We start from the raw sequence: 13,449 nt of genomic DNA, 5'->3' as shown, positions 1-13,449 counted from the left end.
GTAAATATCGTCAGTCGCTAAATGTCGTGGACTTGTTATTTTTAAGTGTGGGTACTTATTTGGGCTTGCTTTGCTACGTGTATGAATCCCCCCTGATTCTCTTACAGCGCTCCACAACCACAATAAAGCTAAACGCAGCAGTTTGTCCTTTTTACTTAAATGATCTGTCCACAAGCCATGCGCCGGGACAGCGCTGGTACCGAAAAGCGCAACAACAGCAAGACAAGAACAAAAAACAGCTCCACAGCTTTTTCATCTGTGACGTTTACGGACATTGGCTTGACTGTCTAATAGCAAAATGAGCCAAGGCGAACAAGCGAGCTGAAGATTGCCACTTACAGCCTGTCACATATCATTCAGAGCTGTCGATCATCTCGGTGAACTAACTGGATCTACCTCGACTGATCAATAAGTCTAAATGCAAACTATTTTATCAATCTGTCTCTCTATATATACTGTTATCAAGCTACACAAAGTCGTAGGTTTAGCTTTTTTCCCCGATTCGCTTGTTTGGGTTTATTTCATTAGAGCTGGTTGCTTGTTTTTCTCACAAGATCTAACAACACTGACGCCCAGTCGTATTCGCCATCTTGGACAGTTACGTACGGCAGCGCCAACGGACAAAAATGGGGCCGGCCTCGTGAGAGAATGCAAATAAGAAATAAGAATTATTTTCATTTAACCGCAAGGATATATATTTTTTTCATACCCTAGACGGGAAAATCAAAACAAAATAAATGCTAAGAGAGACTAATGCGAAATAGTAACGAAATAATAACCCTAACCCCAAGGAAAATAAATAAAAGGTGGGTGAAAACTTAGGAATGACATTGTTCATTAATTATTAATCACACAAATAAAAACAATTTTATATCAAATCAGAATTTTATTTAGCTGTGTCCCTCTCACGTGGCGTAGGCGAGGAACATGGTAATGATCAACCAAGGAAAACATAGGACATTGTTAAAGGTAACACCCACCCAACCCCAGTTACAATCAGCAGAATTATTCCTTTAATGTAATACAAAGTTGGAGTATCTAGCCTATCAACCAAGAGAATAAGACGAAGAAATGTTAGCCTCAGTAGTTACATGTAGAGGTATCGTCCTGAAAGCCAAAGTCATTTTGCACACCAGAGTATCAGTCTGCCAAACTGCGAGCTCCAGTGAGTTGTAATCCCTACGATTCTTAGTCCTGGAAGTGATCACATCAGCCCGCCCAGCTCCTGTTGTTTGGGCGCAAGCTGCACGTAAAAATCTTTACACTCGAATTCCCCATAGCGCTGAAGTCAGAGAAATTCAGGATGCCATTGCCTGTGCAAGTGTTTAATTTTCAGGTAAGTCTCAGTCACTGCTGTTTTGAGTACGTGATGTCAACGTATGCTGCTGGAAACTGAACATGTAGCTTAATAACCAACCGCTAGCAGCTAGTTAGCTATGTTCCGATAAAGAAACTACAGATTCTGTCTAAACGCTATTGGTTGAAACTAAAAAGCGCACAATGTAATAATCTGTTTCAAATTACTGGATGGCATTGGCATCGTCAGATGACTCATCTTCGAAGAATCACATTTAAAGTAGATTTTAAATTGGCTGTCATGTTTTGTTAACCGTGTCTCTCTATTCCAATTGCAGTGCATTTTAATGAAAGATGACATGGGTCTATTGTTAGAAGAATATGTTTATTGATATAATATCTGTTCGGAGAACACAAAGAATGGCTCTCAAAATTCATGGATATAGATATGGATACTTTATTAATATCATTTGAAACTGACCAACTGAAGGTAACAACTAGTCGGAGGCCTCAGCTGGCTAACAAGATCAACAGCGATAGCTAGCAAGTACGGCAAAACTGGAAATAGTGCCTGTATTTGGAGACATCGTAAGATGAACCTAATAGACTCAAGATCGAGTTAATTAATGCACCTAGCAGCAAACTACAGTTAGCGCAACCGAGCTTAATTCCTGTTGTTAGCAGTTAGTCATATTAGCTCGAAACAACACCAAGTGTTGCCAAATGCAAAGTCGTTGATACCACTTTGTTGAACGCTTCTTTTAGCTGAAGTCATGCTATTCAACGTCAGTAACCAAAATTAATCCCGGCTTTCATTTCATCAAGCTGCTGGCTTGATAAGAAGCTCACATTGCTAACTTGTGCTAACGTCCCACTTCCTTTCAAGCATAGACACTTTCCTGTTGCGTATCATTCAGCAGGTTAGAAAGGTTTGAGGTCTGCTCTGAGTAAAGTTGGTATGTGTTTAAATTGGCGAACACAATTGCCAAGTTAAACACAATTTGACATTGCTCACAATATTTTATTTATATCATTCGATCATAAGGCAAACAGCTCTTCACTTACCTTGGCTACTTCTACGTGTGGAAATAATATTAATGGCTTGCTTGTGTTTAGTTTTTATGTGAATGTCATGTTCTGCTGTCATTGCAGCCAAACTTTTCACTGCAGTAAGAGAATTAAATGCAGAGCTAATTGATCCATTTGATGAAAGTTGAAAGAGGCAACTAAGTTGAACAAGGTTCCCTGTAAAGGGCGAATGGTTAGCTTTACTATGAACACCATTCAGGCCTGATACCTACAATGCAGTATTTGGTTGACAGTAAAAATCTTTCTTTTGCCATCCTTTAGCTTAATATCAAGCAACATTTGGCTTTGTAAAAATGAATCTATTCCTCTTGAAGCTGAAAATGTATCTTATCACACTATTATGGCTTGTAATTTTATTTAAAGACTAAATGGTATTCATCAGATGATGCACCATGATGTCTTGTACTTGTACTTGGTGTTTTTTTTCTCTTAGGGGTCTGTGGAGCCCATGCAGATTGATGCAGACCCCCAGGAGGACCAGCAGAATGCTCCTGACACAAACTACATAGTGGAGAACCCCACCCTGGTATTCACCTGACAGACTTTCATATGCACACACTTATCCTAATACTAACTGTAAATAAATTCCTATATGTGCTCCACCTTTTTATTATGTCTTTCAAATAATCTTTACAAAAGCGAAGAGGTATTATATCTTGCTGTCAAAAATAATGAGAGAAACCACCTGCCAAACTTCTCACGTTTTGAATACTAGGTATACATTTTGAGTGCACGGAAATTGTATTGTGATTATATTGTGATTTTTATCAGTTAAGTAGCACTGTTTTCAGCCTGCTGAAAAGATAAAGAAGTAGAGTTTAACCAATCATAATGACAGGCCAGTTTTGTCTAAAATGGACCACAAAAATGCAATTGGGAAGTATTATCAAATCTCTAATGTCCCAGTTGGTAGGATCCTCAAATTCACAGCAACAGTTTGGGCTTCATTTTGTATCATGTTGTCTGTCCTCACTCTGGCTGTCTTTGCGTGCAACGTGCAAATGGATAATGTTGGCCTAACTTTAAGATTGCATTTGCAATTTAACTTGCCTTTTCAGACATTTATTTGTTGGCACATTAATCTGTGTTGTCTACAAGTCGCAGATGGTTAAATGTTACTTTTCACTGAAATAATCATATTCATCTTTGTAATAGCAAATTATATCCTACACAGTCTTCAGTATAGATTTTCAGTATCATTTTAGCAGATTGTGCAATACTGATAATGAGGTATTTGCAAAACAAGGTCTTTGTATTGGCAAGACTCTAAATGAAAAGAGATAAAGTCACAAAAAATGGAAATGTCAGTACTATGAATATATAGGTGTATTTATTAATATTCATTTTCAGGTGCCTGAATATAAATAATATGAAGTGCTCTTGTTGGCCCAAGATGTTCTGGGAAAGATATGATGAGCTAATTAGTAATATTTGACAAACTGGTGGTCACTGGCATCTAGAATCGAAGCAGTTGAGCTCTCTCAATCTATTTTTCATTATTTATAGGACCTGGAGCAACATGCAACCAGCTATAGTGGATTAATGCGCATTGAGAGGCTGCAGTTCATCGCTGAGCATTGCCCCCAGCTCCGAGTGGAAGCCCTGAAGATGGCCCTCACCTTTGTCCAGAGGACCTTCAATGTTGACACTTATGAAGAGATCCATCGCAAACTCACTGAGGCCACACGGTATTGTAATTTTATGACTGCCTGGGACTCTTGAAAGAGTAAAAGCTTAATTTAAAAACAAAAACATCACATTAAGAAACTTAATGTTGTATTTTTACACCATCATAAGTTAGTGATTCTAAGCCAGTATGGTTTTTTCTAGAGGAATGGAAATCACCATTTGGACAACAAACCAGAGACTGGCATCAACAAGTGCATAAAAAGACCACTGAGAGGTGTCAGATGTCAATATTTTTTTTGATCTGCTGTTCAATGAGTCCATTGTTTGTGATAACTAACCCTAACTGGTTGGTTAGCAAGCAAAGCAAAGGCTGGTGCCACATTTCACTTTACTTTACAACAGATATTTACTGCAGCAGCAGGAGAGTCCTTTGCTGTTTGTAGCAGGTGTGCTGGCTTTGGGGAACTGCCCTGTCCTCTCTGTGTGTATCAGTGAAACAGACTGCCAAAAAAAAAGTCTGCTGGAAATACTTTGGCATAGTAATCTTCAGGATGAACTTGGTTGTAATCGGGATGGGACATGCCGTGTAGTTCACCAGTTCATCGGAGGGCCAACACAAATAGACAGACAGAGAAGAAAAACCACTCACACTCATACTTATGGGTAATTTAGAATAAGTCATTCTGGACAACCCAAAATGGATTCAATAAATGTTTTTTTTTTTTTTTTTTTCTTTTCATGTATCTTTATATCCGCAAGGGAAAAGCAAAAACAGGTTTTTGAGTCAATGTAATAAAAGACTGAAATAGACACAAACAGCATTTATGTAATTATTCAGGCTCTTCACTTTGTACTTAATTAAATAGACAGCGGTGTTCATTTCCTGAACATGCCAAATGGATTTAATTTGGCACAGGCCGACTCCAATCGAGTTTTAAAAGCATCAAAGGAACCCTTGATACACCAGAGTTCAACTGCAAATGTCATAAGTCTGAATAATTATGTAAACAGGATTGTTCTGTCTTTTAATCTTAATAAATTCACAAAACACTCAAAACCTACATATTTATCACTGTGGAGTATTAGGTGCAGATTGATGAGAAAACATTTATTTAATCCATTTTAAGATGAGTCTGACACAACAAAATGTAGAAACCTTGAAAAGATTTGCAGATTTTCTGTATGCATTGTACACTACTTCAATTGCATTTGTCAATAACATTTAGATACAGAGATTTAAACCTGGTTTATGGTCTGAGCCCCACAGTTACAGTGCATGGGAAAATGCTACAAACTGTGAAAGGCTTATTAAAATATCACTTTCAGGATTTTTTGAATTGATCTCACTCTGTTCAAATTAATATATATATTTTTTTTTCAACCAAGCCCAATGTCTCCAAGCTTTAGTTCTGTCCAACAGAATTAAAACGAGGGATGTGTATGTCAAGTGGGGAAGCCATTGTGTACTACATGACATTCTAATGTCAAAGTGTATCACTTTTTCAAAGTTGTCAATAAACAAGGGAAAATCTAATATAATTGTTTTGTTTTGTTTGTTTTTTTTTTTTTTTGTTTTTTTTAATCACTAGGGAAGTTCAAGGTGTGCCAGACACGGTGCCTGAAGGTGGTATTGCTCCTCCACCCCTTGACTCAGCATGGGCTGAGTCCACGAGGAAAAAGGCTTTGCTCAAATTGGAAAAACTGGATACTGATCTCAAGAACTATAAGGGAAACTCCATTAAAGAGAGCATCAGGTATGGAAGTGTTCACTCAGACATAAATAATTCCATCATGACTTTCTTGTTTGACAACAATAATGAATCAAAGTCAAGGCTTAATGTAAAAGGGGAATATCATCATTGACCCTTGAGGTAAAGGGTAATGGGTGGGCACCTGCCCAGTAAAAAGCAGGCTACAAGGTACTCATCAGCGACACTAGTTTGGCTCCAACAGCTGTCTTTTGCAGTATGCCATTTGACTCTCTGTCCCCTATTTCCTTTCACTCTTCAAGCTGTCTTAGCAAATAACACCAGAAAAAAGGGGAGATTATGGCAAATGAGAATGAGTGATAAACACAGAAGTAAAGCAGCCATTTATATAAATCAATTGTGAAGACTTTGTAATGGTTTAAACTAGAGATATGCCACATATTTGACAGCAAAATAACCCTCTCAAGACATATACCAATACCATGGTATTCAGAAGGTTAACATTGGTTGAAGACTTTAACACTCTGAACAACAGCTAAGTGCAGACTTCCTTCTTTCATCCCAAACAACAACTAACTCTATAAAAAACTTCTACCTCAGGGTTTATTTAATATAATGAAGTTGTGTTGTATCCCAGTATATACTTTTTCAAGGCAACAGACTCAGAGATGGTTTTGACCCTGGTGTAACAATGTAAGTTGTAAAAGAAACAAAACAAAACATAATAGCCCTATAAAGACAATTAGTGTGTTCCAAAAATGTTTGTATTGTTATTGTTAGGTTTTGCCAGATTAATTATCAGATACAGTAGATTGAACTGTTTATATCTCCATCTCACTATCCATCCTCTGTTCATCCTGACTAGGAGGGGCCATGATGACTTGGGGGACCATTACCTGGACTGTGGTGACCTCAGCAATGCCCTTAAGTGCTACTCAAGAGCCAGAGACTACTGCACTAGTGCTAAGCATGTCATTAACATGTGTCTCAATGTCATCAAGGTACAGCAGCATAGAACCATGCCAGTCTTGTGCTTCATTCATGTCATATGGCACATAAACACTTGTTGAGCTTCACTGCTTTAACTTAAACACAAACACATCATTATTATTATTTTTTTACATAGAGGCTTTTCAGAGTGGTTGTGAGTTTTGTGAAAGGAAACTAGACCAGAGTGAAAGCTCTCTATGCCCACAGGTTAGTGTTTACCTCCAGAACTGGTCCCATGTACTGAGCTATGTCAACAAGGCAGAATCCACGCCAGAGATAGCTGAGGTGAGTACCACCCTGTCACAACAGAGTCCAGCTTCATCCCCAGTGTCTGGACTTTAATTCCATATTTGCAGCCTTTAAAGGGACAAAACATATAAATGTTGATTTTTGTGGGGTATCAGTAAAAAAAATAAGCCCAATGTCTTATTTTCACTCTGTTTGTCAAAGTTTGATAATAATGAGATAAATGTCATCAGTTGATGCCATTTCTGTTCTGTTTTTTTTTTTAGCAAAGAGGAGAGCGAGATAGCCAAAATCAAGCAGTCCTTACAAAATTAAAGTGTGCTGCAGGTAAGACACAGTTGTTACAATCTGATGCTAATTCTCAAATCTTCTCCAAATATGAATAAATATGAAGTGATCTCACTACCCTCAGCTGATACAGTATAGAGTAAGACTCTTTTTTTTTCTGATGTTTTAGGTCTTGCAGAATTGGCCTCCCGAAAATACAAACCAGCTGCCAAGTGTTTCTTGCAAGCATCTTTTGACCACTGTGACTGTCCAGAGGTGAGCTGATGTCAGGCAGCACACCTTGATCCTATTTCTTGATGCATCAAAAGTGTGATAGGAGAGATGTACAATTTTAACTTGTGCTTGGCTGACACCTTATGATCATGACGTAAAAACTCAACACCAGAATGAAATCCTGGGAGTTTCACTGAAGTCAGGATTCTAGTAATGTGAGGTTTCTGTCTCCCCCCCCTATAAAACCACTACACATATTAGGGCAGCTGTTCAGCCCCATTCTGCTATGTCTGTACTCAGCTTGTCATTGTAGTTATTGCAACATGACAACTGTTGTTTCTCTCAGGACTACCTTATAGTGATTACAAGTGTCAGACTGTACATTTAGAAGACTCATATTTTATTCTAATGGACAGATGTTTTGGGGTGAGGTCTGTCCAGCCTTTTATTTAGACAGGTTTAATAGAAAAGCTTTTATTGCACTTGTCATCAAAACACAGTAGAAACCAGAGAACCATTGGCAGAATGGGTAGGATGTGCGCATAATAAACGGGAAGCTACAATGTCCCTGTCACTGAGACTGGTTTGGTTCCAGCTGATGTAATTCTTTGCATGTAATTCCCCTCTCTACTATCTTCAAGCTGGTCTATCTAATCAAGCCAGAAAAGCCAAAAAAAAAAAGACTCACACTGAGCTCTCCTTTTGAAAGCCACACTTCATAGAGCACTTCATAAACTTGTCTAGCATTTTGTGCTGTTAAAAACTGATAAAATGTCTGTCCTTGTGACTGTGTCTTCCTGCAGCTTCTGTCACCAAGTAATGTAGCTGTGTATGGAGGCTTGTGTGCTTTGGCCACATTTGACAGACAGGAGCTCCAACGTAATGTTATCTCCAGCAGGTAGGTAACTAATCTAACTAAGTTTTACACAATCTTCCATGTGATGTATTTCTCAGTTTTGTCTGATAAATGTTTTTAGTGCACTATTTCTTCTTGTGTCCATGCTGTGCGTCTTCCAAAACCCAGCTATGATTTATTTGTTTGCCATGTGTCATTTGAACTTCATTTTGGGTCTCTACCAATTTCTCCTTAAAAGATGCATGGCAGCATGGCGGCATAGTGGTTAACGCTGTTGCCCCACAATAAGGTTGCGAGTTAGGTTCCTGGGCCTGGGGCCTTTCTGTGTGGAGTTTGCATGTTCTCCCTGTGTTTACGTGGGTTTCTTCCAGATACCCTTTCCTCCCATCGTCCAAAGTCATGCATGTTTAGGTTAATTGGTGACGCTAAATTGTGTGAGTGTGAGTGTTTGTTCGTCTCTGCCTGTCTCTGTGTGTTGGCCCTGTAATGGACTGGCGACCTGTCCAACTTGTACCCCGCCCTTGCCCAATGTGAGCTGGGATTGGCCACGACCCAGAAATGGTAGAAGATGAGTGAGTGGATTAGAATGTAAATAATCCACTTCCTTCATGCTAACACCCCATATGGCTATGGTTGCTCTTGTCTCCCTCTCCACTCCAGTATCAACTAAATGATCAGTAAATTAGGGGACTTGACACCACATTAACCATGAATGGGATTTGCCCCTGTATTTGAACCTTAAAAAATTAGCCCATTAATATATATCCTTTCTTGCTGTTGCAGCTTTAGTTTCCACCAAAATAACAAAACAATTTGTTGTAATGTTTTTTTGTTTGTCTGTTTATTTGTTGTTGTTTGTTTGTTTTTTATTTTACAGTTTTCTCAGCCCCTGGACAAAGGAGGGCTTAGTTCTGTTGGCTGACATACACCATTACATATATACTCTCACATACAACATAATACTATGCTCAATGCATCAGTTTGATTGTAGAGATTTGTCTTCATGCTCTATTTTTCTCCCCAGCTCCTTTAAATTGTTTCTAGAGTTGGAACCTCAGATCCGTGATATAATCTTCAAATTCTACGAGTCTAAGTACGCCTCTTGCCTCAAGCTGCTGGATGAGATGAAGGTTAGACAGCAATCTTTTGTGTTGAAACAACACAGTAGATTTACAATAGAACAATATAATTTTTGCAGCAGAGGTGTTATTGAGGTTATGGGGGCAGTTGATATGCCGGATTTTATGTGATTCCTTAAAGTCTTTGCATTGAGATGAGTGACTGGTATTTGCAGGATAACCTCCTACTGGATATGTATCTGGCCCCGCATGTCAAGACCCTGTACAGCCAGATCAGAAACAGAGCCCTCATTCAGGTAGGATGCCAGCTAACTACCTTCTATCTCTGACTCAGATCATAACATGAAAATTCCGCTGCTTTACTTTCAATATCATGAAGCTTAAAAAAAAAACAAACAAACAAACAAACAATGCAATTATTGTCTATTATAATGGACATGTGAGAAATGTGTCTGTTTCCAGTATTTCAGCCCCTATGTATCAGCAGACATGACTAAAATGGCTCAGGCTTTCAACACCACAGTAGCAGCTTTGGAGGATGAGTTGACACAGCTCATACTGGAGGGTCTCATCAATGCACGGATTGATTCACACAGCAAGGTGAGATCCCCCACATGCACTTTCTCATCTCTCATTGAAATTCTTCCAATCTGATCCTTTGACACCTTGATAGATTCTCTATGCACGGGATGTGGACCAGAGAAGCACAACATTTGAGAAGTCGCTTCACATGGGTAAAGAGTTCCAGAGACGAGCTAAAGCCATGATCCTACGAGCTGCTGTGCTGCGCAACCAGATCCATGTTAAGGTAGTATCTTCTTTATCAAAGCCTATACTGATTGTACTTATTTCAGCAACTGATGAGAGGAGGGAATTATCCCAGACACACCAGTCAAAGGTTTGAATACCAATTTATTTAATCCTCACTCTGATTTCCTGAATTGCTGCAACCCCATACTGTCCACACTTATGGTACTTTACATAAAACACGGCAAGACGATGGTAAGACAACAAGCGGCATCACGTCAACAACAAAGGGACTGTAAATTGTATACTGTCATAGAAACAACACCAAAGTGCAAAAATTTAGTTTATTTCCCGATAAAGTTTTCAACAAGCCTGCTCACTAAAAACAAAAAAAGATGCACGTCGTTTTAGCTCATTTTAAAGTTGAAGATGTGCCCAACAATAACCCACAGTTCAATTTTATCCATCGTGTCCAGTTAATCGGACATTTTATCTTTTTTTCCCCTCGGGGCTAACGCTAATTTAAAGGTCCGTCAGACTGCGCATCTACTACGCGCAGGCAGCGTCTCCTGTCAATCAAAGTGACAATGAAAACAATCTTTCCCTCCAATAGCAGAGGCCCTGAGGTTTCCTCTGACGTATAACAATCCCTGATTGGGCCGTTTTTCCCCCCAGGGGAAAGGGCTGCGTAACGGGACCAGAGTCGCACGGGACATACACGCAGTGACACACCCAGACGGCCCAGATGTCCCTTTAACTCAGTGTTTAATCGGTTTTTACCGTCGTTTTTGTTACTGCTGTGGAGAAGTTTGACACTTTTTTACACCAACATAGAGAATATGGTGTTTACACCGACGGAGCTGCTGCCGATGAAAAGGACGGCGACGTTGACGACGGCCACCTGCAGCCAGCTGATCCCTTTGTTGGTTCTCCTCTCTGTGTCAACAAGTCAGCAATGGACATTTCGACTAAGTGTGTTTTTACTGCCCCAAGTTTTAACTAAATAATGAAATTTATAATAAAATACAGTACAGGAAATTTCATAAATTCATATTTCGAAGGTCTTTGTTAATTTCAGCCATCCCTGATAGTTGTGGGTTTACGTCTGGAGTTATAAAGCTTCAAAATAACAACATAAAACAGCCAGAAATAGGTCAAATTCGTGTTTGGATAGGTTTTGGACACCATACATTCAGCCCTATAAATGCAATTTTCAAATGAAATTTTACTTTTGTAACAGGTGTTCCTAAAAGCATTCATGTCTGTGATTGGCCCCAAAAGATATCTGTTAAAAAAAGTATATATCACTAAAATCTTGTAGTGTGAATTGGACCATTTTGGATAGGTTTGGCACACTGGAGATTGCCAAGGGACACTGTTTGGAAACAACTCTATAGTTCCTCAGTAGTTTTACCTATCACCTACCTTTTTTCAATGGCCCTATTTTTTAGGGAATGACTCAATTCAATATTTTAATAGATGTAAAGGTACAGATGTCTTCTTTCTTTTAAGCCATCAGCCATAGTTCTGGGATTAGTATTTCTGAAGTTATAAAGCTTTATTTGCAGTGATACCAAAACAGGCGGAAATTGCCAAAAAGGGCCTCTGCGTAAATAGGTTAAAGATGTCATCCAGTTGTATCATCACTTGGCTTGTGTTGTGTGTAAAATCTGAATGGTGAAATAAAAACCTGATAATGCAAACACCTGAATTTTGAAAAACCTCTCAAATAGCAAAAAAACGTTTTAATGGAAAAGAGTGCTTTCTCATGCTTTTAAATGATCACCTTTCTTTGGGCTAAACTGTTACGAAAGCACATCTATACGTGTAGACTGAGGCTCACAGTGAAATTGGAGATATCTAATTTCCACTGTTTACAAATACTTGTATATTCTTAAATCTGCACTTTCTAGGATGAGGATGAGGACATTCCCTAAGCTAAATAATGAATGGTGAATACAGATTGACTATCTAATAGGAAATACAAGGGTCAATGTTTTAATATGGTTAGATAGGAAAGGTCTTTTGCCAATCTTAAGCAGTCAGGCTACAATAAGGAGCGTTAAATGCCATCTTCTGTGTGTTTTTATAACTAAATGTACAAATGTACAATTGATTTAATGTTTGACATGTGTCTCTCTAATGTTTATCATCTGTGTTTGGCAAACTAGAGCTGCTCAGATTCACACAACTTTCAGACCTGTGCTGACTAATTAAAGTATTATCTTATCTCTTATCTTTAAGCATTGGATCTGTTGAGTTGCACGATGAGTTGTGTTGCCAATTTGGGAATCACTGTAACACATCTATTCAATGGATTAGGATTATACTGCTATTTTGGAAGACATTGATTTAACAGACTAGTCAGAATCTGTATCATAGAAACAAATTACTGTAACCAAGTTACACAACCTAACAGGACTATTGTCTCAGAACTGACTCTCAAGAGACCTGGGCCTTTACCAACAGTTTTGACAGGCTGCAGAAATCATCTTCAGTAATTAAAGGTTAATAAAATAGAAAACAAGCAAGAATGCTACCACATTATGTAACCTGAAATGTATTCACCTCTGCCATAGGTAAATTATACATCTGAATAATGCTTGTAGTAGTTTGTAGTAGTTGATTTATTAAAAAAAAGTTTGATTGGTCATTGGTGACAAATTATCCCTGTTCTCTTCACCCAGTCTCCACCCAGAGAGGGAAGCCAAGGTGAACTGACACCAGCCAACAGCCAAACCCGGATGAGCACCAACATGTGAAAAGGAAGTGCTCTTCAAAGTTTGTACCCATGTATCAACACCAAGCCTATCCATCTCATTTGCAGTGTAATGAGTCTTGCATTCTCTGGTGATCCGTGTTCTCCCTGTGCAGCAGTGAAACCTTTTGTTTGTCATCCTGTTCAAATCTCCACACTGTTTATTTTTTGATGATAGTACAGCACTTATGATGCAACTTACTGGTAAGAGATGCTCTTTGTTCAGCTTACAAATGATGGAAACCTCATTAACAGTAACAATGTTTTAAAATAAAAACACCTACAAAAAACATCCTTGCTGGTCCTTTTGTTAGTTCTGTTCTCAGCTTCATATTGATGAAATGCATTCAGCAGCTGGAACAAATAAAATGGAAGTCTGTTGTATCCACTGTACAGTCACAAGAAAACCTGGTCACAGAATGAAACAGTGTTACTTAGCAGATATTACAATAGCTGCTACTCAGACCTGCGCAATGCTCAGGAGGAAGTTTGGACCATTCTTAAAGAACTGCTTTAGCTCAGGCTTATTCTCAGGAGGTCTGGTGTTAG

At 38.7% G+C, this 13,449-nt stretch overlaps 1 protein-coding gene across 1 annotated transcript; it reads left to right on the top strand.

Moving 5' to 3' along the window:
* The first annotated feature begins 1,303 nt into the window (after positions 1-1,303).
* Positions 1,304-13,184, top strand: gps1 (G protein pathway suppressor 1). The gene is made up of 14 exons (XM_029509249.1): positions 1,304-1,336; positions 2,819-2,911; positions 3,892-4,073; positions 5,604-5,768; positions 6,589-6,724; positions 6,921-6,998; positions 7,226-7,286; positions 7,417-7,502; positions 8,264-8,358; positions 9,341-9,446; positions 9,611-9,691; positions 9,858-9,995; positions 10,069-10,203; positions 12,830-13,184. The coding sequence occupies exons 1-14, from the start codon at positions 1,304-1,306 to the stop codon at positions 12,902-12,904; spliced, it is 1,464 nt and encodes a 487-aa protein (XP_029365109.1). The 3' UTR covers positions 12,905-13,184.
* Positions 13,185-13,449: the final 265 nt, after the last annotated feature.

This window comes from Echeneis naucrates, chromosome 8 (genome assembly GCF_900963305.1).
Source record: "Echeneis naucrates chromosome 8, fEcheNa1.1, whole genome shotgun sequence".
NCBI classification, from domain to species: Eukaryota; Metazoa; Chordata; class Actinopteri; order Carangiformes; family Echeneidae; genus Echeneis; species Echeneis naucrates.
The sequence above is the reverse complement of the archived record's forward strand: the minus strand, read 5'-3'. Positions and strand labels throughout refer to the sequence as shown.

Bases quoted from the DNA above. Each gene is read 5' to 3' on its own strand.
- gps1 (XM_029509249.1), top strand. From the start codon at position 1,304: ATGCCATTGCCTGTGCAAGTGTTTAATTTTCAG. The intron at 4,074-5,603 runs GTATTGTAATTT...TTTAATCACTAG, and splicing joins AAACTCACTGAGGCCACACG to GGAAGTTCAAGGTGTGCCAG. The intron at 6,999-7,225 runs GTGAGTACCACC...TTTTTTTTTTAG, and splicing joins CCACGCCAGAGATAGCTGAG to CAAAGAGGAGAGCGAGATAG.